General features: G+C 47.4%; 1 protein-coding gene across 5 annotated transcripts in view; it reads left to right on the top strand.

Moving 5' to 3' along the window:
• The window catches only part of PNPLA7 (patatin like phospholipase domain containing 7), a 127,440-nt gene that overhangs the window by 85,191 nt on the left and 17,933 nt on the right, over positions 1–24,316 (top strand). For all 5 annotated transcript variants that reach the window (XM_053961993.1, XM_053961991.1, XM_053961994.1 and 2 more), the window contains 3 exons: positions 12,586–12,742; positions 18,961–19,077; positions 23,004–23,073. In XM_053961993.1, coding sequence (XP_053817968.1) covers positions 12,586–12,742; positions 18,961–19,077; positions 23,004–23,073 — 344 coding nt within the window. The remainder of the gene's footprint in view (positions 1–12,585; positions 12,743–18,960; positions 19,078–23,003; positions 23,074–24,316) is intronic.

The following is a 24,316-nucleotide window of genomic DNA, read 5'->3' as shown; positions in this document are numbered from 1 at the left end:
AGGGACGTGGTGCTGCTGCTCCATGGCTGGTGACACAGCATTTTAATTACACACCCAGCAATTAAGTGCTGGCCGAGCTGGCAGGATACAGAAGCTGAATCTGCAGTATGCTCATGTGTGGAGTCAGAAATGATTAATAAAGACACCAGTAGGTTTTGGGGGTTGATTTGTTTTTCTGTTTGGTTTGTTACTCTAACATGGAGAGGAGCCTTAAAGCAAAACCCTTGTCATCCCATCCTGGCTGAGAGCAGCTGCTTCTTAATTCTGTCCATTTCTCATAGCAATTGGTAACAGACAGGGTTTGCTGCTTACTCTGTTACTTAGATGCTCAATGTCTCCTCCTTAATTGGATTTTGCCATTTTAACTCAGAAATTTTCACTTCTGCACTGCATGGTGCAGGTCTGGTGTTTGGCAAAGAGGCTCACTGCAGGCAGTAGAAATTTCTTTCTTGTCTCCTGTGAAATTCTCACAAATTTTTTCCTGAGAGGAGTCATGAAACCACTGTTCTTTCCCTCGCTTGAATTAGTTAAGGAAAAATTGACAAGCTGACAGAATTAATGAACATTTAAATTCTCATCAGTGTAACGTGGTAATGCAACAGTGGGAATGACTGAGGAATGTGCTCCAAGGAAAGGAGGGTGGAAATAGCACCTCTGCCTCTTTGGGCTGTGTTTAGTTCTCCCAAGGTCAAGTGGCAGCATGGGAAGATCTGTTTTCCAGCACTGCTGCTTTGGAGAAGAGCTGAGATCCCTTGTGCAGTGTCATCTTTAGCTCCATGGTCCACGAAGGCAGAGAGAAGCACAGGGAGAGAAAACAGGGAAGACTGCACAGAAAATATCTGAGCTTAGTGAGGGTTTTGGGTGATGGCCCCTGGGTCAGGACCGAGGTTTGGCTCCAAGGGGTGGAGGGGGCTGGCTGGTGGTGCAGTGGTAGAATTGACACCTCATAGCCCAAGTTCCAGCGTGTGATGCAACATCTGAGGAATAAAAAGCTGAGATTTGAGGTGGAAATAACAAAGTGCTGTCCTTGACATGGACAGTTTGCTTCCCTGGTGCTGACAGCTCCCTTCCCAGGCTGCAGCTCCTTTTTCTGCATCGTGGTTATGAAACCCTGGGGTTCAGTCTTGGGCAATAACAGAACCTCCTGGGGACACTCTGAGGTTTTATGGTGCAGGTGTTTTGGAATCAGTTCCAGCAGTTAAGGGAGATTAATTCTTATTTCTCAACTAAGACAGGTAACTAATGATAGGATGCTTTTTACCCCTACATGGAGGAGAAATGTGTGTGTGGATGTTGTTTAAAACTGCCACTGCAGAGCTGCAGAACTTGAGATGGAGCTGGTGAGCTCCTAAGATCGATCACTGAACCTCAAATACAGGGAGGGAACTGGGAACATGGGGGGAGTTACTTTCTTAAACTATTAAACCTGACCACGGGCACCCAGACAGTGTGTTCTTAGGGTGTGTGGGAGGAGAGGGGAGGAATTTGCTGCCTGAAGGAGGCAGCTCCAGAGGAAAACACTTGGAAAACACTGCCAGAAACACAGAGCAGTGTTTTTCCCTATGGGATCCTATATAGAAACTACAGAAGGGATGAAAGAAAATCCCATGGGAGTTTCCTGGGCTCTTGATGTTCCCCACATAAATTGGAATACAGTAAATGTTTTTCAGCTCCTTTGCTGGGTTCAGGACTTAACATGGACTGAGTCTGCGGAGGGGCACCCCAGGGCAGGAGGGATAAGGGGCCCAAGTGCTGTTGTGGCCAGTTCCTTGTGTTGGAGCATAAAAGTAATATTTTGAGAGCTTGCTTAACAATGTTTCTCCACTCTTCCATTTCTATCTAGATAATACACAACATATTTTCCCTTTATTTTTCCCACCTGGCTGTGTCTGCCAGCCTGTAAATCTTTTTTCCCTTTCTAACACATCCAGTCCTTGAGATTTCTCAGTTTCCTTGCACTGTTTTTGCTCCACACTCATTCCTTCTTGTCCTCTTTACATCTGCCCTTTAGTTCCTTTCTCAGTCTTTGCTTTCAAGTCCTCTCACAAATTGTGAGATTTTCACTTATTGTGAAAAAATGGCAATTTTTTGCCATCCTGGTGTGTCCCTGTGTGTCAACAGAAACACATTTGGCTTTGAAATCATTCCAGATCATGCAGTGAGCTTTAGGACTGCACCAGGTTTGCAAATAGGTTGTTTATTGCAATGTTTAATGTTGTTTTCAGTGGTTTATAATGGGGCACAGGTATCCCCTTCATTTGGTGTGTCTGCCTCACAGTGCTTAAAATTCACAGGGCACAGAGCTGACAGCTTGAAATGTAGAAAAATTGGATTCAGGGTTTTTTCCCAAAGTACTCAGAAAACAGCCTGAGAAAATGCTTGTTATGAAGTAAATTATGGAACAAAACTGTTGCTAAAGCCATTGTTCATTGTGACCTTGGCTAGGAGAGGTTTGGAAGGGCAGCTCCAGCCCCTCCAGGGTGCTCTTGGTGCCTTGAGCCACTGGCAGATCTGAAGGGTTCAGTCACTGAGGAGAGGAAGGCACAGGCAGGATTTCATGGGGCTGGGGTTCAGCTGCTGAGGGGTTGAGGAAATGGCTGAAAGGCTCAGAGCTGTGCTCTGCTTTGGTGAACCACAGCGTGGTGACCCTCTGGAGCTCTGAAATGCCTCTGGAGCACTTAGAGGGAAGAGAAATAGAAACCATTACCGGGAGGAGTTGTTTGGGGTTTCAGGAGGATGTTGTTATCTCAAAATGGAAATGGATTTATGCTGCTGCCTCCTGGGTTGGATGTGTCTGGGGACTTTGCTTGAAACCTGCCATCCAGTTATTCTGATGGAGCTGACCTCACTCCAGCAGGCAGAGGGGTGACCAGGTGACCCCTTGTGCTGTGTGGGTGCAGTGCCAAGACATGGTCAGTGTTTATGTAGGGGCTGCTGAGGTTTGGGGGTATCCCTGACTCCTCTGGCAGGAGGGATTTGGGTGCTGGGCTCTGCTGGGGCTGGCCAAGATCCCTGTCTCCAGCCTGGTGTCTGGCAGCCCTGGATGGAGCCTGTCTGGCACAGACTGGGCCCTTCTGCACTGGGTTCACACCATTTCCTGATTGCCACTTACATGAGACAAGAGCAAGGATTATTTTGCAACTGCTGCTTTTTCTTTCTCTCCCCCTGATGCAGTCAGGCAGCATCCCTGAAATTCCTGTTCCATTTCCAAGTGCTTGCTGGAGGTACTGAGCTGGCATGTAAGGGCTGTGCTTTCCTCTCCTCTAGCAAGACAGGTCTTGAAGAATATGTGCTGCTAAAAGGATCCCATCCCTCATCCTGATCATGTTCTGAAGTTCCAGCAAATTAAGCTGAGATATGAAAGGAACTTGAAAAATGCTGCTTCTCTGGGTTTAAATGGAAAAATCAGGCTTGCTGTGCAGCATCTGCAGTCTGTCAGTGCCCAGTAACAGCTGAGGAAGCAGGATTTCTGCAGCAGGCAAGTATCAAAATGATACAAAGGAGGCTCAGTATGTTTTGTGTCATGGAAAAAAAAAAAAACCACTCCAACCTCTGAATACTTGAAATATCTTTCCTCCAGTTCCTGTTCTCCAAAGTAATCCCTTTGTACACCAGGCCAGTCTGTCTTTTGACTTTGAAAAGGCAGAAAGTTTGCAGCTCTGAGTTTAATCCTTCTGGCCTTTGCATTCTTCCCCCATCAGGGCCAGCCTGAATTGGCTGGGGGCATTTTGCAGGAGGGGAGGCTGTTTGGTGAGTGTGTTATGGCTTTTGTGTGTGTAGATAAACATCTGTACCTCTGTGCACAGAGGAGTGCAATTTCTCTGTGTGCTATCCCTTTTTGAAGCTGGGGGGCTTCAGAGCTTGTGATTGCTCCTGTAGGTGCTCAGAGAAGTGTCCTGTGCTCTTGGCACGAGTGGAGCATCCATTGCCACGTGCAGATAAACCAGAGGGAAAAATGAATTCCAGAGTCAGGCTTCTGGATTCCCAGCATCTTTCAAAACCTAAATTTGATTCCAGGGCAATATTCAGGAGGTAAAATAACAGAGAAGCAGCAAAACTCTTTATCCTTAAAAATAAAACTGCACCTTTGACTTGGTGTTTTACTTGTGCTGCTCCTTTGGAAAGGCCAGAGGAGTAAGGTAAGGAAGATGGGCTCCAACTTGGAAAAGATGATGATAATGCATGTTTGGATATCTAATTTGAGTCTTATCCAGGTCTTATCTAGAGTTAGGTTGTTTGAACAAACAGAAAACAGCCCCTAAAAATAAATCAGTGAGTTTGTTTGCTGTTGTTAGAGCAAAGCTCCTGAGACATGGCTGGTGCTCCTCTGAGGGCCTCGGGCTCTGAGATTGCAGATGGTTGGGGAGAGGCTGCAGCCTCACTGCTCCTGAGAGGCTCTGCCTGGCTTCCTGCAGGGAAGGACCTTCATCGTGGTTTAATTGTGTTTGTGCAGAGTTCAGAGCTCTGCCTCCTGTGAGCTGGGGGAAAGGCACAGCCTGTGGCTGCTCCCAGATCCCCAGACCTGAATGCCAATTGCTCAGAGAGCTGCGGAACAGTTGGGTCATCACATGCCCACAAAGTCATGTGGATTTGCACCCACAAATGCTTAATGATCTGATTTTTCCTTTTCCCATGTGCAGCACCTCTGTAATTGCTCATTTGCTCCAATCTGCCACACAGGTTGAAGGTTATAACAGCTTCTATAACCCTCCAAGCAGCAGGAGCTTGGGAGTCATTGACTTCAAAGGTATTGCTTAAAAAGCCCTTAAAATTAATTGCAGGTGGTTTAGTTGGACTCTCCTGTCCTGATCTCCAGTCTTTCCCACCGCTGTTTTTATGGCTTTGCTGCTTCAGGAGTTTTAAGGTTCTGAGGGTGTCTTAATTCAGGTTTGTTGGGCCCTAATGGAGCTTAATAAAGTCCCCTTGACAATTCTCTATTTATTCACAGCAGTGCCTTGATAAACAGATGAAATTAAATAAGGAGGTGGTGGAGGTGTGGGTCAGCTCTTGTTGCTGGTTTTGCACCTTTTTTATCAGTTGTAAAAGCATGTGCTGTGTTCACTTCCCATGGAGCAGCTGTGAAGTTCTCCAGGCAAGACCCTGTGCTTTCAGGAGTATGGTCCTTGCACTGCTGTGATTCTGGGGAATCTGTCCAGCCCTACCTGGGCAGAGAGCTTTCCTGTTAAGAAAAAGGAAATTCTCCATTCTGTTCTCTAAAGTGCTTTGGTCTTACTTCTGCAGCTTCCAGATGTTGTGCTCAGAATGGGTTCTTCCAAGGCTTTAATGAATTAGTCTCAGAGGGGTGGGGAAGGAGGATATATTTGTTATCCAAAGAAAGTATCTTCCTTTGCAGATGATAACCGAATTGTTCCTTGGCTCAGAGCAAGGGACAGGATTTAGTGACATCCCCAAGTGGGTGCAGTTTGTCATTCAGCCACTTTCCTGCTCCTGTGCCCCTCTCTGAGTGTGCTGCCACCAGCTGGGATCAGAAAACAAAGACCTTGGTGCATTTTATAATTTACTTTGACTATTTTGTGCTTCTTCTCCCCTCTAATGCCTTCCTCCTGTATCCCTTTACACCCCAGGGCTGGGTAGCCCTGACAGCTCTCCTAGAAGGACTGAACACATTTTGTTCATTTATTTCTGTGTCAGGCACAGATCTCTTTGTTTAAGCTTATTCTAAAGTTAGTCTATAAAGCAGAAACAAGATCAGGACTGTAAAAGGACATTGTATTTGGATTTTCTTGCAGGAAGGGGATTTCACTGGGCTTGTGATGAATAGGAGATGTTTTTTCTGCCAGATGTGCTTGCCTGGCACAGGTTGTGATCTCTGCAGCGGGGCAAGGCCAAAGGGAAATGGCTCCTGAACTCTGGCTTAAGGAGTTGGTGGGATTCTGAGGGCAAGGCTAAGCGGGAGGATGGAATGAGTTTGTTGTTAATGGAGGGGAAGACAAGAAAAATTCAGTCACTGGGGATCAATATGTGTGGGCTGTGGAAGGAAAAAAGCTTCCTCCAGGGCAGCTGCTGGGAGAGATCCTGCTGATTGTTGGATGTTAGGATGAGAACCCAGTGATGTGGGGTTATTCCCTCTATTTAGTTTAGAAATAGTTCTTAGTTGATTAACAATTCATTAATGTTGAACAAGAAAGTTCCTTGTAAGGACTCATGTAGAACCATGGCTGCAGAAATGCAGGGGTCTGGGTGCTGTGCTCTTTTGGAGCTGGCAGAAAATCACTGCAATAATTCTGGCTGATTTATGATGCTGGGAAGTTTTATGGTCAGGAAGGCTGGGAAATAATGTTATTGGAAAGATATAACTGGGATTAGATTTCAAAGCAATGTTTGGGTATATTGCTGCTGCTGCAAGAGCTCAAAGGCGCCAATTGGAGATAGTCCAGTTGCAACTTGTAGCAGACTTGCTCCGTTTCTGAGCCAGTGACTGAACCACTCAGTGCCAGGATCAGCCACAGCACACACCAAAAATGCTGCTGTTTATGTAAAGAAGAGGCTTTTCCTTATGTCACCTTTCCTGATGCCACTCCATGTAGCTCTTCACATAAACAACATCCAATTTCCACTCACCCCAATACAAGGAACACCTCCACAGTGACTCCAAGAAGGATCTAGAACCACCACCACCCCTCAGTTAATGGTTCTGTAGTGCTCTGAGAGCTGCAGGCTCAGTCACCAGCCTGTTTTGGGATCGTGGTCCCTGCAGTGCCAGGGGTTCCTTGTGTGCTGGACATGGTGGATTTCAGGGTGTGCTGTCCAGTCCTGTGGGCTTGGAAGCTCAGGCACCTTCAGCTTGTTTTGTGCTCACAGCAGGGCTGGGGGAGTGGTTGCCCAAGGCACCACTTTTTGCACATCTCCAAAATGGACATGGTAAATACAAATTCATAGAACTGCAGAATAGTTAAGGTTGGAAAAGACCTTTAAGGTCATCAAGTCCAACCATTCCCCCAGCACTGCCCAGGCCAGCACTAACCCCTGTCCCCAAGTGCCACATCCATGTGGCTTTCCAACCAGCACTGCCCTGAGCAGCCTGTGAAGGGCTGGATGACCCTTCCAGGGAAAAGCTGTTTTTATGGCTTTGCTGCTTCAGGAGTTTTAAAGTTCTGAGGGTATCTTCATTCAGGTTTGTTGGGCCCTAACGGAGCTTAATAAAGTCCCCTTGACAATTCTCTACTTTTCTGCCTCCTTTGCCAGGTAACTCCATCAGGAAGGAGGGCCAGGAAGCTGTGTCCCACTCTGGGGAGGCTTTGGCAGGAGACACAGCAGAGCTCTGCAGCAGCCATGGCCTTAATGCTTCTTTAGCCAAAGGAAACAGCATCTCTTCAGAGCATTCAGGGAGATCTCCTTCATCCTGCTGAGTCATTTAGGAGGAGAGATGGGGCTGGTGAGGCTGGATTCCTCTTCCAGTCCAGCTTCCTTTTTGAAGCTGACACGGACTTTGGAGGTGATTGAGATGCAGCCTTGCCTGCCTGTCCCCTTAGTGTCCCCTCTGGCTGCTCCCAGGCTCAGGGTGTTCTTTCAAAGACAGGCAGCACCCTGCTGGTGTGTTAAACGTGGCTGGTGGGGGAAATACTGGTGCACAAAATACTGGTTTTGTACTGATTGTGTTTCCTTCAGCCCCTGAGCAGGAGGACTGTGGTAGGTACATTCTTTTCTCTTTCAGGATTTTTTCATAGAGGAGCACAGAGAGAAAGAAAGAGAAAACAATTTCTATTTCTACTCCTTGTTTTTCCCGTGTAGAATGTGTTTAGAAAATTGTTTACCTGGGGTGATTGCTTAATTAGATTCTAGTGAGGATTGTTTGAGCCTCATGGCCAATCCAATCCACCTGTGGCTGGACTCTAGAGAGGGTCACTAGTTATTAGTTAAATATAGTAGTTAGAAAAAGTATGTAGTTTTAGTATCTCCTTTAAATAGTATATTCATGTATTATAGTACAGTTATAATAAAGTTATAATAAATCACTCAACCTTCTGAACTAAAGTCAGACATCAGCATTTCTTCCCACTGGGTTCACCTGCATTTACAATAGGCAGCACCCTGCTGGTGTGTTAAACATGGCTGGTGGGGGAAATACTGGTACACAAAATACTGGTTTTGTATTTACTGCGTTTCCTTCAGCCCCTGAGCAGCAGGACAGCCTGCCTTCCTGCTGGCACTCTGCTCTGGGATGTCCTGCTGCACTGGCTGCCTTCTCCTGAGGCGGATTTATCCCAGCTCTGGCAGCACGTGCAGGGCTGGCACATGCACGGCTCACAGGGGAATTTTCCTTTTATCAGTTCTGCTCCGGCCTTCGTGCATTACAGTCACATGCCAGCAGCACTTCCCCAGGGGATGAAAGCAAGGGCTCATTTCAGCAGCAGGAATTTTCCTGTAAGACCTTCTGGCAGAAAGGCTGAGCTCTCTGTGTGTGCTGTGCTGAGGTATTTAGGGAAGCAGGTCTCCAACCCTGTAACTCCTCTTCTTGCTTTGTGGTAATTTCTTTCCCAGAATCACAGAATATCCTGAGCTGTGAGGGACTCACCAGGATCATCCAGCCCAGCTCCTGTCCCTGCCCAGACCCCCCAACAACCCCACCCTGGGCATCCCTGGCAGCGCTGGCCAAACGCTCCTGGAGCTCTGGCAGCCTCGGGGCCGTGCCCATTCCCTGGGGAGCCTGGGCAGTGCCAGCACCCTCTGGGGGAAGAACCTTTCCTGCTCTCCAGCCTGACCTGCCCTGGGCCAGCTCCAGCCGTTCCCTGGCTCCTGTCCCTGTCCCAGAGCAGAGAAGGGATCAGAGCTGTCCCTCTGATCTTCCCCTCACAAGGAACCTGGAACTGCAGTGAGGACTCCTCTGAGTCTCCTGTTGTCCAGCTGACCAGACCAAGTGACCTCCTTGTGACCATGAGTAGTAAGCAAGGAATGGTGCTTGGAGTTTAGCCAGCACAGCTTCTGGAGGCTCATTCAGCATGGGAATCATGATTTGGTGAGTGCAGAAAGCAGCACTTGGGGCAGCTGATGCCCAGAGCAGCCCCTGCTTTGTGTTGCTCAGGTCAGGCTGAGGCAGTGGCAGGGCTGAGAACAGAGCCTGGCTCTGGCTTCCAGCCCCTCCTTGAGCTGGGTGATGCTGGTTCAGCTCTCTCTGCAAAGGGCATTAATGAATCAGGCCTGTCCTAGGCACTGAATGCATTGGAAAAGAGTTTTTGTTTGGATACTGATTGCACCTCCTGGGCAAATCTTTGGGTTCTGATAGAAATTATTTGAAAGTTGTCTTGTAGATCATTGTTCCTGGGCCCCTTGTCACTGTCCTGGAGCAGTGTTAGCCCTGGCAGGGGAGGTGCTGCTGCATCCAGCTGCTCCTTCAGGCAGCTCTAGGGTGAGGAGAGCTGCATGTGCTGCTCCAGGGACACTCTGCGTGTGCAACCCCTCTCTGGGGTGCTCCTTCCTCCCCTGTAACAGCACTCCCCTGGCCCTTTCCTCTGCAGTGAGTGACATTCAGCTCTGTGTCACCAGGAGGTTCTCCCTGTCCTGTGTTGTCACTGCTGTGCAGGTACAGCACTGGCACGAGTTATCCATCTCCCTTTGTTCTCCTCTAGCCCAACACTTGTATTTCCACGTTTCCCTAAACCAGGACACGTCCCCTGTGAAATTTGGCCTGGTATTACAAGAAGTTCACAATCCCTGGGTTTTTTTCTGCACTAGTCCTCAGGCTGTTAACATGGATCTTGCTCCTGGCTTCAATTTCTTTTCCTCTTCAGTTTGCAGCTGCCCAGTGCAGCCCTGTGGGAGCCCAGGGATGCTGTCAGAGGGGATGAGTGCCTGGCAGGGTGCCGGCACACGCTTCCCCTGGCAGCCTGCCCGTGTTTGGGGAGCTGGGAAGTGCCCAGGACAGAGCCAACTGCAAAGAGGTGTTGAGAAGTCCCATGTAGTAATGTTGCTGGGGCAGTGATGGCTTAAGGCTGTAGGGAGAAGGGGGGAAAAAATGCCCATTTCTATCTTTTAGGAGGTCAGGTGGTACCTGGAGAAGAAGGAGGGCCCAGGCACATTTATCCTTTTTTAGGATTTAGTTTGCAAATTCCAGGAATGCTCCTGCTCAGGGTGTTGGAGCTGGAAGAATCAGCTTTGTGGTTATGAATAAATGAAACATAATTTAGTCAGGCAGCTTATGGGAGGTTCCTTTACAAGCAAGAAAAGGACTTTGATTTCCATCTTGCTTTGGGATCAGTGAATCTGTTGGAGATCTGTGGCTGTCACATTAGTGAGGTATTGGCAGGGACTCTGTGGATGCACCAGGAGAGGATGACTTGCCAATAAATAATGATCTTTTATTCATGCAAAGGCATCATGCAGCAAAATAGGAACAAATCCAGAGTGCTCACATCAAATCCTTTGTATTTATGGATGTGTGAATCAGGAGAAACAGTTAAAGGGAGGGAATCCAGTCTGGAGTTACTCATGGCCTGTTTAAAATTGTCCTCTAAGCAGAAAATGCTTTAAGGTACTTCACTTTAAGGTACTCTAAGGTGCCCTAAGAAAGGCACCTGATGTGGGCTGTCTCCAGAGAGCAGGAGGTGCAGGGAAAGGTCTGCTCCTTGTGGAATATCGGGGCTGAGGCAGTGGGAAGTGCCAGGCACGAGCAGCAGAGTGCCAAAATAGCTGCACTCTAAAAGCCTAAAAACAATGGGCAGGATAAAAGTATGATTCCTTTAACTCAGGGCACCTTGTGGGAAGAAGCAGTAGGAGAAGGGGAATTTGGAGAGGAAAGCAAAATGAGCCATTTTCTGCTCTTGGATTGCAGCAGCACAGATCTGTCATTGAAGTCATTTACACCCAGGATAACCACAAACCTGTCCCAAAGCATTTCAGCAGCTGGAGGGGATTTATTTGGATGGAAAGAATGTATTCAGCATAGCTTGGCCAAGTGACACCTACGGTGGACTTGGCAGCTGTTAGCAAGTATTTATGGGATGTAAACAGCAAGGGGAAGAAGGATGGAAATAGAGCAAACTGTGGGGGACTGAAAATGGGATAAAAATGGGAAAAGGAAGATTTTTATTGCTTTATGGCCCAGACTGCAAAGCATCCATCCAAGTGGGATGAACTAATCAAAAATGCTTCTTATTCACTGGACAAAGCATTTGAAAGCAGAAGCTGTAGGTTTGGACTGCTTGGAAGGGCAATGTGCCTCCACTGCTGTGTTCTGTGGTTCTGTAATGGTTCTGTGGGATAGGCAGGGATCCCTCTCCCACTAGGGAATAAAAGATCAGATGTGATCAGATCAAAGGTTCCACCTCTGCTCTCTCATTTCTGATGGTGGGGAGCAGCAATTAGCAGCTTCTGAGCCTCCTGAGCACCAGCTTGCACCTCCCATTTGTCATGTTTAGTAGCCACTGACAGCCTGGTACCTTTGATTCATCCTTTCCACATTTAAATCCATTTGTGATTTGACCTCTCCAGCATGTGGCTTCCCCAGTTTGTGCTCTACATACACCTGTCTGCAAATTCTTTCCTTTCCATTAAAATCTCTGTGTGGTGATATCATTGCTGACCCTGCCTGTTTCCCATCAGTCAGGATCTTCCCCAGTCAGTAATCCCAGTCTACTTTCTCCTTCTGTGAAGTCCATCCCATATTCTGGTCACCTTTTGTGCTTTTCTCTGTCATTTTTAAGTTCTGCTCTTTTTTGGGTGAGAAGTCTGAGCTTGCTCGCCATTTTCCAAACGCTGGCCCATCCTGGATGTGTGTTCTTATGTTTGCTGTTGTATTCTGGCTTCTTTGATTTGCCACTAGAACTTGCACTGAACAGTAGGTAAATATTTTTCAGGGAATATCCCCAGGGGTTCCCAAATCCATGTTGGCAGAGCTGGATAAGAGCTGGTTGCTATAGGGGTGTTGCTGCTTCTGTTTTCCTCTTGTCCCATCAGCAGTGAGGTTCATCTGTTATTTATCAGCTGACTCCATTGTTGCTCAGAATTCCTTCTGCACTTGAAATCAAGGAATAAGTTTACTCTCCTGAAGGAATTTGTGTGATCCTCAAAAGTTGCCTCCTCATCTGCCCCTCTCCTGGGTTTGTGTACAGATTCAACCTCTGCTCTCTCATCACTGTTTGTCTCTGCTTGCTTTTGTTTCCACCTTCAAATTCATTATTTATCCATGTGGTGCCCCCTCCCAATACCCCAGGCTGGCTCAGTTTCTGTGGAGAATGACCAGGAAAGAAACTCATGAGAAGGGCTCTGAACTCCAGCCTTTCCTGGGTGCTTTGGGGGGACCCCAGTAGATTCTGCTCCCTCAAATCCATGCTGACGTTCCCCTCGCCCGTCCACCAGCTCAGCTCTTGGCTGCTTTCATCTCCCTGCCTTTCCCACTGATCCAGGCTGCGTGGTCATGTTCCCTCGGATCCTCTGGGAGTCTCTGGGAGGATTCCTGCATTCATAATGTTTGTTCCTGGCACCGGGGCTTGTTTAGCAAGAGATTGGCAGCTCAGCTGGCGCGGGCTCGGCTTCCTTAGGAGGCCCCATTCATCACCAGCCTTTGCACTCCTTCAATGACTGCTTGGCTGACAGTGGCTCTTCTTTCCCTTCCCTCCCTCGGCACAGGGGCTGCTCCCAGGTGGGCGTTATCCGGGCGCTGATCGAGGCTGGAATTCCCGTGGACATGATCGGGGGCACGTCCATCGGCGCCTTCATGAGCGCCCTGTACGCCGAGGAGCGCAGCTACAACCAGATGAGGATCAAAGCTCGCCAGTGGGCCATGGTAAGCACTGGGAATGTGAATTCCCTCCACTGGGAATGCTGAATTCCCTCCACTGGGAATGTTCCCTCCTATGGGAATGCTGAATTCCCTCCACTGGGAGTGCTGAATTCTCTCCACTGGGAATGTTCCCTCCCATGGGAATGCTGAATTCTCTCCACTGGGAGTGCTGAATTCCCTCCACTGGGAATGTTCCCTCCACTGGGAATGCTGAATTCCCTCCACTGGGAATGTTCCCTCCCATGGGAATGCTGAATTCTCTCCACTGGGAATGTTCCCTCCCATGGGAGTTCTGAATTCCCTCCCACGGGAGTTCTGAATTCCCTCCACTGGGAATGTTCCCTCCTATGGGAATGTGAATTCCCTCCACTGGGAATGCTGAATTCTCTCTACTGGGAATGTTCCCTCCTATGGGAATGCTGAATTCTCTCCCACAGGAGTTCTGAATTCCCTCCCCTGGGAGTGCTGAATTCCCTCCACTGGGAATGCTGTACTTCCCTCCTCCAGCAGAGCAAGGCCCAGGCACAGCAAGGCACAAGCAGCACCCCAGGAAGGTGCAGCCTCCTGAAATTCAGTGTCTGTGCCACAGAACAAGCCCTGCCTGGCAGTGATGGATCACCTGGAAAAGCTGCTCCATGTCCAAGGAGTCAGGAGGCAGCTGCCTGGCTTAGCTCTGCACAAATCCTGGTCATGCTGTCAAGGCAAAGTGATGTTGTTTCAGTGTGCTCACCTGTGGTTATCTTTGTTTTATCTTCTCTTTTATGTGCTGGGACCTATTTCCTTTCCAGCTCTCAACAAATGTGTTTCTCTTTTGTGTAATTCTCTCTCTTTCTCACATGCTGTCATGTGTCAGTGGAACTGAGTAACTGAGGTAATCCATCTCTAAATAACTCCCAAATGTGTCACTCCTGGTCTTGCCTGTGCACTCCACAGCACTGGGACTCTGGGTCAGGAGAAGTTCCTAACTTTCAATATTTAGTACAAACAAAAACTCATTTTCAAAGTTAACCCAAGTTTTGGGAAGGTTGCTTTAAATACTGACTTAATTGGGTGAATTTATTTATCATGGAACCAAAGATTGGTTTGGGTTGGAAGGGGCCTTAGAAATCATCTCATTCCACCCCCTGCCATGGGCGGGGACACCTTCCACTATCCCAGGCTGCTCCAAGCCCTGTCCAGCCTGGCCTTGGTTTTATTTGTTGACCAGATGTTGGATGAAAACTGTCCCAGATGACACTGGTTCAGACTGACCGAAGGTGAGGTTATTTCTGAAGTTTGCTGGTTGTCAGTTTGTATTCTTCACATCAACCCCACATTTTCCTGTAGATTTTCTTACTGAAAATGAAGCAACATAGGGAATTTTATAAATAAGATTAAGAGTCTTAGGTCTTGGGTTTCAGGGGGAAATAGGATCCTGTCATTAGCATGTGGGCACTGTTTATGTCTCCCAAGGATCCTCTAATCTGCCATGGCTTTGCAACAAAAACTGTCTCTGGGAAGATGGATTGTGTGAGGGACTGAAATCGGATGGAGGCCCTGGGATGTCCCGGTGGGCAGAGTGCTGTGGGACTGATTCACCTCCCCATCACTGCTTGCCAGAAGAATATGGATTTTATGCTTTTTATTTAAGAACTGTCTGTGCCTGGCTGGCTTGGGAAGCACCCAAAACATAAACTGTTTATGATCCAGAGCAGTTTGCTGGAATCACAAACCTGGGGGAGGCTCAAGATTAAAGACATAAAACCAACTGCATTGGATTGTGTCAGACATCCCTTAACCTTGGTCTCTCTCTCCCACCTTGTGCTTCCAGGGCAGCATCTGAGTGGGTGCTGATGCCTCCCAGCTTTCCCAGCCCCCAGCACTCTGGGGCTCTCTGCCCTCTCTCCCAGCTCTTGATTAAGCTTCAGCCATGGAATTTTCTTCTGTGCGTTTGTCCAGAGGATTCTCTTCCTGTTTGTCAGGTCTGCCCTGTGCAGGGTGTGAGGCAGAGCTGGAGATGTTTCCTGGGCTTCTCAGGATTGTGTTCCCACTCTGGAGCTTGCCAGAGCTGGAATCACAGTCACTTTTATCAGGAGTAGCTAGAGATGAAATGAAGGCATTTAATCTGTTGATGAACATTTGAGCACAAATTGCAAAAGCTCAGAGAACGTTTCACAAGATAAAAGTCAGTTTTTGGCCTGGGGCTGTTTCAGGTGTTGGTTCCTTGAAACCTGCAAATAAGTAGTGGGAGAAGTGATTGACCTCTATTAGAGCAAACATTTCATTTTACTAAAGAACAATGGGTTTTCATGAGGACTTCCATGAGTGTTCTTGCAGGTCCAACCCAGAAATTGTCTGAGGGTTTGAGGAGGACAAAAGCAAAGCCTGCCCTTCCCACTGGTGCCAGCAGTGTCCAGCAGTGTGGCTGCAAACTGAAGAGAGCCATGAAATCCCCTCTCCAAGATCACAATGTGCAGAGGGTTTGGAGCATTAGAAATCTTTTATCAGTGGCTATTCTGAGGTGTTGACTCTTGTATGGTGTTAATGCTGAGCAGGGAGAGGGGAAAGAAGCCCCAGTGTGTGGGAAACAGCCAGGAGGTCTGTTGGGGATTCTTGGAAGATCCACTTGAAGGGACTGAGTGTGAGAGAGCTGAAATATCCCCCAGATAACCCCCAAATTGCCATGTCCCAAATGGGACCTTCCCTGCTGTCCCCAGGAGCAGCCAGGCAGAAAGGCTGGAGCATTCTCTGCTCCAGGACCTGCTGATCCTGCTCCTCTGGAGCTGTGCTGCTGAAGGTTACTGCAGCCTGGGGCCACGTAGGAAATGTCTTCATTGGGATGGATTAGTTAACTCTGAGCTTTTCTTCACTCTCTTTTTAATCCATCAGACTGGATGCTGTTTGTCCTGCATTTATTTCTCTTTTGTGGTATTTTTAGAAATTGGCATCTCTCTAGCTGTACACTTGGTACTGGGAGAAGGGATATTTTTAATGGGATGTGTTTTCTGCACCTAATGAAGCAGTGAAGAAATAAATTACTCTTGTCAAAATACAGGGGGAAATATGAAAATTCCCAGTCAGATTAGTTACTGTTTATTGTCTGTCTGTGTCTTCTGCACCTCTATTTAACCAGCAAAGTGAACAAGCCAAAGCTTTAGTGCTTGCAGATTGTTGTTTCATTTAATTGGAGGATTAATATCTCAAAGTAGAAATATTTCATAAAGATGGAATGTTCTTTAAAAGCAATATGGTTATAGGTGTGTGTGGGGCTAAAACACTGCTCCTAATGGGGACAGGGGCTGCCTGGGTGGGACACTGCCACCAGTTGCTGCCTGTCACTGTCTGGTGGCACTGACAGCTCAAATAAATGTGGGGGTTCTGCCCAGGGAGTCAGGAGCTTCTGCCTCTGACCCTGCTCTGTTTGTACATTGGGAGATCCTGGGCTTTAATGAGCTGATCTGGCCAGAAATCAGAAACTGAGGAAAAGCCTTGGTTTTTCCCTGTCATGCCAATCCTGATCCAGCCCTGAGTTATATTTTTATTGTATTGATTTAACATTTTTTTTCTGTGTGAATTCCTTTCCTTGTTTTATTGAAACTTTATAGGTGAATGCTGAGAAGGCACCGCATGATCTTTTGAGTAGTTTAAAAAATACTGGATCTCTTTGAAATTTTTGTTCTTGCGTAAGTTTTCCTATAACCTTGGGGGTGTTTTATAGTCAGGAACACTGAAAAATCCTGGGATTATACTGGCTTTTCACACCAGTTTGCCACAATGCTGCATCAAAGAACAAAAGAGCCAGAATGACAATTCCTCTTGTCCATCATCACGTGCCTTTGCTCTTGTCCTTCTGCTCTGTGAGCAGACCCTTGTCCCTTCCTTGCTGAAGTTTTTTTATACCCTAGGATCACTTAAAAAATTACTTTAGGATTGAAGGTCTTTTTAAAAAGAAAGCTCATCTTGCAGCAGAGCTGTAGTAATGAAAGTTCATGAGATGTTAATGAAGAATTGGGAAGAAATTCCTCCCTGGGAGGGTGGACAGGCCCTGGCACAGGGTGCCCAGAGCAGCTGTGGCTGCCCCTGGATCCCTGGCAGTGCCCAAGGCCAGGCTGGACAGGGCTGGGAGCAGCCTGGGACAGTGGGAGGTGTCCCTGCCATGGCAGGGGGTGGAATGAGATGAATTTTAAGGTCTTTCCAACCCAAAAAATTCCATGATTCCATGACCTGCAAGCCGTGAGAGCAGAGCTGGTTCAGGGCTGGGCTTCCCATTCTGGTGGTGTCAGGGGATGACACTCTTGGAGCTGCTGGAGCTGATCCCAGAGATCCTGGGAGGAATTGGAGCAGGAGGCAGCAGGCTCTGTCTGCCTCTCCAGAGGGTGATCTTTAACTGAATTTATCTGGGGAACAGGAGGTGGTTGCAGCTATTCCTGGAAGGCTGAGGGAGGCTGTGGGCCATCAGCTTCAGCTAAAGGGCATCTTCCAGCTCTGAGAAATGAGAATATTAAGAAATAACTGTTAATTGGAAGTATTTTGTCCATGGGCAAGATCTCTGTCAGGATCAGGAGAAATGTGGAGGCTCAGCATCATAAATATCATTTGCAGCAAGGGAAGCCTGATGGCTGCTGCTGAGTGGGAGAGGTTTTTCTTCAGTATTAAATAAAGGGCTCTGTAGATGCCTCTTCCCCTGATTTAATCATTCTGAAGAGACCTGATCCCTATTTTAGGTGCAGCACTAATTCCATCTCCCTCTGAAGCTGTGGGTAGCAGTCTATAGTTAGGTTGGCACACTGTCCTCAGCACATCAAACCCAGAGTGAAGATGTGAATGAAACCTCATCCTTGGGTTTGTGCTCAGCCTTTTACATTCTCCCACATTTCCTGTTCCCATCCTTGTTCTTAATGATCTTTTTTTTTATCCTTGCACTTGTGTTCTCTGGGCAGATCCCTGGCAGAAATTTAAAAGCAGCTGGACATGACAATGTAGGCTGATCCTGCTGCTCTTAAATCACTGCCAGAGTAAAGCCAAGGCCAGATGTTGCTCACAGCTGCTTTAACAGCTGACAGGTTTGAGGCTGTTCCATGGGTCTGCCTGGGAAGGATGCCCTGATCTCTGAGAAGCTGTTAAATTACAGAGAACTTGTAGAGAGAGAAAATATTTCATCTCATGGAAATATTTGATCCAGTGAAATCATATTTAATTTGAAAGGAATTAATTGGGTTTTGTGGTCTTCTTTTACATTTTGACTATGGTGTAATATATTAAACATTGAATTTTGTTAAGTTTTTTAGGATTTGAAAGCAATAGCATGGTTATGGGCAAATACTATGACCACAATGCCAAAAAATTTAGGGATTTTCATAATTTTCTCTTGTAGGTCAGTACATAGGTGTAATAATGCTATTGAAATGGAGAGAAAAGGAATCTGTGAAAGCTTAATTCCAGGATCTGTGTGTTAGAAGGGCTGGTGTGCAGGGGCCTGCAGTGCTTTAAGAAACCTGGTGTGGTTTGGTTTCCCTTGCTGGTGCTGAGTTTGCAGCAGTTAAATGCTGGGTCCATAACACATCCCAGTAACTGGCTTTGGGAATGACAAATAATGGACCCTGCTCCATAGAAAGTGTTTAAAGCTCTATGACATGTGCTTGACTGAACTTTGTTGGAGTCCCAGAGAATCCCAGACATGATTTTCTAAATGCTTCCACTGAGGCAGAGAAAAGCTTTAAGTCTGGGAGAAAAATTGGGTGTGATCCCCAAACGAGAAGAGATGGATGAAGCAATTCCTCTGCCGTGGATTTATGGGTTCCTTCCCACACCTCTGAACCACACAGGTGCTGTGGGAAGGATAGTGGAGGGGAAGACAACTCAGAACATCTTTTTTAATAGAGAACATGTAAAGGATGGAGCTGCACCATCCGTGGCCACGGGCTGAGGGCTGTGCTGGGCATGCTGCTCTGGGCTCTTCTGGGGCACAGGAGAAGCAATGCTCCTTCTTGCAGAGCTTTATTGCAAAGCTTGCCTCTGCTTTGGGGTTTACTAAATGTAAATTTACCACACAGGGAGCTCCTGGTTGTAGATTTTGCAGTTGTGTTTCTGTCCCCTCAACACTTTCTGCACTTGTGATGCTTCCAGCATGTCAGCTCTGAACTCTGGAGTGGGATGTCTCTGGAATTGCAGCCTTAATGCACATATTCCTATGGATTCTGGCCTGTATTTACCTTTGAAATGCCTTTGTTTTTCCTTTTTAGGTTATGAACTCAGTGTTTAAGACTATTCTAGACTTGACATACCCAATAACCTCTATGTTTTCTGGAGCAGCTTTTAACAACAGCATCAACAACATCTTCAAAGATAAGCAGATAGAGGTAGGTTGTTTATTCACCTTATGGTTAGGAAATTATGTCCCTGTGTTCTGTTGGAGCAGAAATAGCTTTTTTCCATGCTGATACGGAAATCTGGAGCGGTTGGGTGACTGAAAATGTGAAACTGTGAATGTGGTGGTCCATGGCTGCAGGAAGGAGCCTGCTCTTTTTGGTGGATTTAGAAAACACAAACTGTAGATTATTTGTAGCTATTTCAGTTTGACAAAGGGATTTCATTGTCTGAGAGAAGAAGTGAAAATTGTGGCACTGAAGAAGAACAGCTGAGACTGCTTCGTCATTCTTTTTCTGCAAATCAGGTCTCAGAGACCTTCAGGGCACACCAGAGAAGGGCTTGAATTGGGTTGTGATGACTTTGGCTTTTTTGAATTTTAGTTTTGAAGCTAGACTGAGTTTTTCTGAGCAGCCTACTGAAAACTGAATAATGGCAGAGTCCTTTGTGTCCTGGTTTGCATGTGGTGACCTTTTTGTAGTTGCTGGGTGTTGTGGGGTCCACCTGAGCCAAGAGCCACCTTTGGAATGCACCTCTCTCCCTTCCCTCAGCAGCAGCAGATTGTCAGGCACATTCTCAGTGTTTGTCTTCCTACATTACCCAGCTCAGAGAGTGTTTGGGTAGCCTTGGAATTTCACCTGATTTGCAATTTAACCAAATTATTCCTGTGTTTGCATCCTTGTGATGAAAGATCATGTAGCAAATTAACACTGTATATACTTTAAATATATTTGGTAAAAATAATCCAAAACATTCCCTACCTAAATGCAAATATGAAAGTAAGTGATTAATCATCATGTGGCTTAAAATAGCAGTTTGCTGTGCAGAGGGGATGGTGCTGGAGACAAGCAAGTTTTAGAGAATCCTGGAATCATCAAGGTTGGAAAAGGCCTCAGATCCCTGAGTCCAGCAATTCCCCCAGCACTGACAAGGCCGCCACTGACCCCTGTCCCCAGGTGCCACATCCACATGGCTTTTGAGCACTTCCAGGGATGGTGACCCCACCACTGCCCTGGGCAGCTGTTCCAATGCCTGACTACCCTTTCCATGAAGAAATTTTTCCTGCTATCCAACCTAAACCTCCCCTGGTGCAACTTGAGGCTGTTTCTGTCTATCCCTGCTTTGGATTCCAGCAGTCAGTTCATTGTACTTCCTTTTTAAGATGCAGCAGATTCCTTCCTTAGGAATTTCAACAGCTGTGGTTGCATATTCTGGTCTTCCCTTGCAGCCACAGGAAGGTTTTGTGTGAGAGAAATCCACTCCTGAGGCATCCAGCAGCATCATCTCTCTGCACATGTCCTGACCATCACAGCCCCTCAGTCCATGCCCAGGGTTTCCTCTTGTGGGAAGAATTCCCTCAGAGAAATAAGGAAAAATGTTGTGTAGCTCAGCCAGGAAAGGGGGAGTTACTCCTTCATTGCAATTCCCACTCTCACTGTGGGGTAACCAGTCCTGGGACTGGGAGCTGCCCCAGGGTAAAGGGAGACTGAGAAAGTAACAGGAGCTGAGGCAGGAACCTTGAAAAAGTATTTTCTCAAAGCATTTAAAGGATCCAAACTACAAACATCCATCTTTTCTCCTTCGCTGTGGTGGGTTTGGCTGGGTAGCAGTGATTTCTACCTGGAAATTCCTATCAGTAAAAATTAATTACAGCCTGACAAGCAGAAGTTGTGTTTGGGTGCTTGGCCACAGCTGCTCCTTCCTGGGAGGATCTGCAGTGATCCCAGGAAAACCTGGGAACTTCCTGCCTGAGGGGCTGACCCTCGTGGCTCTAGAAAAGTTTAAAATTTAGAAGCTCTGGGCCAGACCCTCCTTTGTGCTGCTGTGGCTGTGAGGTGACACCCCTGTGCTTCCCACAGAGTCCTCACCTCTCTCCCCCATGGGAGGCAGGAGCACTGACGCTCAGCTGTTATTTCTGACACTGGAAGGGAGGTTTCCATTTTCTCCGAAATTTGCTCTCTGCCAACCCTTGTAACGTGGGTGTCTCCTGATTCCCAGCTCATGTGGGGGCCCTGGTGACAAAAACCCCATCACTGCTTCCAGCCACAGGCACTCCCCAAGCTGGGACCATCCACGTGAGACCCTCACGGGGCACAGCCAAAACCCAGCATGGGGCACCTGGACACAGACCCAGGGCAGGGTGCTTGAAGGAAATTTCTCAAGAAATAGAGCTATTTTCCTCTTGAATTACCCATCCTTCTGTGAGAACATCAGCCTCTGGAATTTTTATTCTCCTTGCCAGAATTCTTATCCCCATGCCAAAATGCCCTTGTAAATCATTTCAGCTGGGGGTTCAGGTGTGAGGAATCAGACAAGACTTTTATTAAGTCCTGTTTCAGACTTGAATGATGCTCTGTTCCAAAATCAGTGGAACAATCCCTGAGCAGTGAGGTTTTATTGCTGCGTGGGAGGGCTTGGGTTAGTTTGCTTTGTGCAGGTGTTTGCAGGAACATGAAAGGAGGTGTCAGAGAGGCTTCTTCACCCATTCCCCTATTTTTGCTTAGTATGTGGTTGATGGACTGAGAACTGCAATCCTCAGAATATCTCCAGCATGGAGAGGCACCCTAATTCTCTTGTAATCACACTTTACTCATCCACTTTGCTCTGGCATTTACACTGGGGTTGTGATATTGGTGCAGTGCCTGTGAGCCCTCCCCAGGCCCACCAGCTTTGCAGAGCTGCTGAAGAGATTAAACTCACCAGAAAAACCCCTGCTTCTTGGCAGTGCAGAATTTCAGGCTGAACAGCACAGAAATCACAACCAGGAGTTACAGCCTGGCCAGCGAAGGAGGGTTTCCAGCTCCAGTGGTCCTGGATTCCAAACCTGTGTTTGCTTTGGGTTTAAGGCCCATTAAAGCTGTGCTGGAGAAGGCCCAGACACCATGTCCAGTGAACAAAGGCTGCCTGGGAGGGCAGGTTTTCCTCTTCAGCTTTGATTCAAGTTTTCCGATTGACAGAGCAGCATCAGCTGTTCCTGGGCACAAGCTCAGTTTACTCAGACAAGTCTTCCTGCTTCCCCTTGGCAGCTACCATTTCACCAGGCACCATGGAAACTTTCCAAAACTGTCCTCTCTCCAGCAGAGCCCTGCACACTTGGGAGGTCACCTTCCCCTTTGCTTTTTCCAGCAGGTGGGAGGTGAGACACAGCTGAAACCAGAGGGAGAACTTCCCCTGCCAGGAGCAGGGCTGGGTGGTTTGCTCTGGCCCCATGGAATAAACTCTCAAAGCTTTTGGTTTAGCCATTCTTTTTGTGTCTCACCCTCCTTCTGGTCCACAGTCCCCACTGTTGTGTTACCCTGCAGGATCTCAGGTAACCTCTAGAGCCTTCTTGGAGATGTACCTTGCAGGGTTCTTTGTTCCTGTAGGCAGTGCTCCAGAGGTTGGTGTTGTCCTCTTTGATTCCAGAAAATGTTGGGTCTGCATTTCCTGGTGAAGTGATGACCCCTGGCTCCATCACCAGGAGGTACAAATTGACCATTGTTCAGTCAAGAGGCCATGGATCATGTTCTTCCTGTCCTCCAGCACTAAACAGCCTCGGGATCCCTTGGGATGGGAGTGACCATCAGACCCCCCACCCTTCACCTGAAATTAGAACAAAAACACCCTGCAGAAGGTGACTGGTTTGTGTGAGGAGCTCTCTGTGCTGCCTCTGCACACTCTGCTGGAACAAGGGGCTCTTCCTACTGCAGAAAGGACATGAGGATTTTTGTCTGCCTTGGTTCTGAATGAATTGTTTGCATGAGAGACAAATGTATGAATTTAAACACAGGACTGAGGAGTTTTCCTCTGTCCATGCAGGTGTGTGTCTGTAGCTCTGTCTGGTAAGGTCCACAGGTTGTTGCTCTGCTGTGTGTCAGGCACAGGGTGTGGTCAAGTGCAAGGTGACAGATTTAGTAAATGTGGGACTCCTCTGTTGCAGGATCTGTGGATTCCTTACTTCACCATCACCACTGACATCACTGCCTCGGCCATGAGGGTGCACAGGGATGGTGAGTGTGGGCACGGCCTCTCCAGGTCTTAAATCATCATGGGAGACTTCAGGGTCACCCCTTGTTCCTGGAATTTGTCTCACCTTTGAAACTGGTCTTTCCTTTTGTTTCTCCCTTCTGTGTACTTGCTGAGCACCAAACTGTGGTTGTACACAGGTAGCAAGGGGTAGGGCTGCTGGGAAGGAATTAAATGAGATGCTGCATTCACTGTTTGAGGAGAAAATGGCTCCATTGGCACCTTTCTGTATGCTTAAAGCATCCTTGAAGTGAAGTGCAGGTATTTTAGCCATAAATCAAACTTAAAGCAACCAAAACCTTTGACAATTCAAATTCCCCTAAATGAAGCTGTGTACCCCCAGAACAGGCTCTGCCTGAAGCAGGGGCTGAGTTAGGCTCTCATTTGTGGTCAGTCCTTTCTGTTTCTCACTGAGTGAAGAGGGGAGGAGGATCTGAGCTGCCTGGGATGTGTCCCTGCTGTTGCCTTTTGTCAGTCTGGGGTAACAGGGTAGTGACTCAGCCTCCAGGTGCCCCAGATATTCCTGGGGGGAGCTGCAGCCTTTACTGCCACATCTGATGTTTGTCCCTGGGGCTGGCACAGGTCACACTGCCCATTCCTGCCATGCCAGGGGTGCTGTGGAGCTGCTGAAAGACTCTGGGCTTTGATCAGGGCAGCTAAAACAAGCAGAAAAAGGATTAACCCTTCTCAGAGGTTTTGTATTCCCATTCCACAGCAGGTTAAGCCAGTTGAGGTCAGGAAACTCACTCCAGCCAGCTCCTTGTCCCCGTGGAAGTTTAATGGAAGGATAGGAATCAGCTGGAGAATGGTTACGGTTGTCTCCACTGAATGGAGATAAATTAAGTTCCCAGCTGCTGCCATTTCCCATCTTGGTTTGCTCTGTGAGGTGTAACACACGTCAGCAGTTTCCTTGGGTGGAAGTTCCACTAAAACTATTAATAATAACCCCCAAATGTGTCAGCATTAACCTGTGCTAACAGCAGGAGTGCTGGGGTTGTAATTAGAAACAGAGCTGTTATCTGTTTTTAAAAGAAAACACCAAAAGAAAATCAATTCCCAGGGAATTTGCTGGGAAGAGTTGCTGTTGGAAGCACCAAGCAGTTAATTACTGAGCAGTGATTTAACACTGCAAGGCTCACTTATTCCTGGTATTTTAAAGATTCACTTCTCAGACAAGCCTCTTGGCCTGTGGAAATGTAGTGTCTTCCCAATTTGGTTGATGCAAAT

This window comes from Vidua chalybeata, chromosome 21 (assembly GCF_026979565.1).
Source record: "Vidua chalybeata isolate OUT-0048 chromosome 21, bVidCha1 merged haplotype, whole genome shotgun sequence".
In the NCBI taxonomy this organism is placed as follows: Eukaryota; Metazoa; Chordata; class Aves; order Passeriformes; family Viduidae; genus Vidua; species Vidua chalybeata.
The sequence above is the reverse complement of the archived record's forward strand: the minus strand, read 5'-3'. Positions and strand labels throughout refer to the sequence as shown.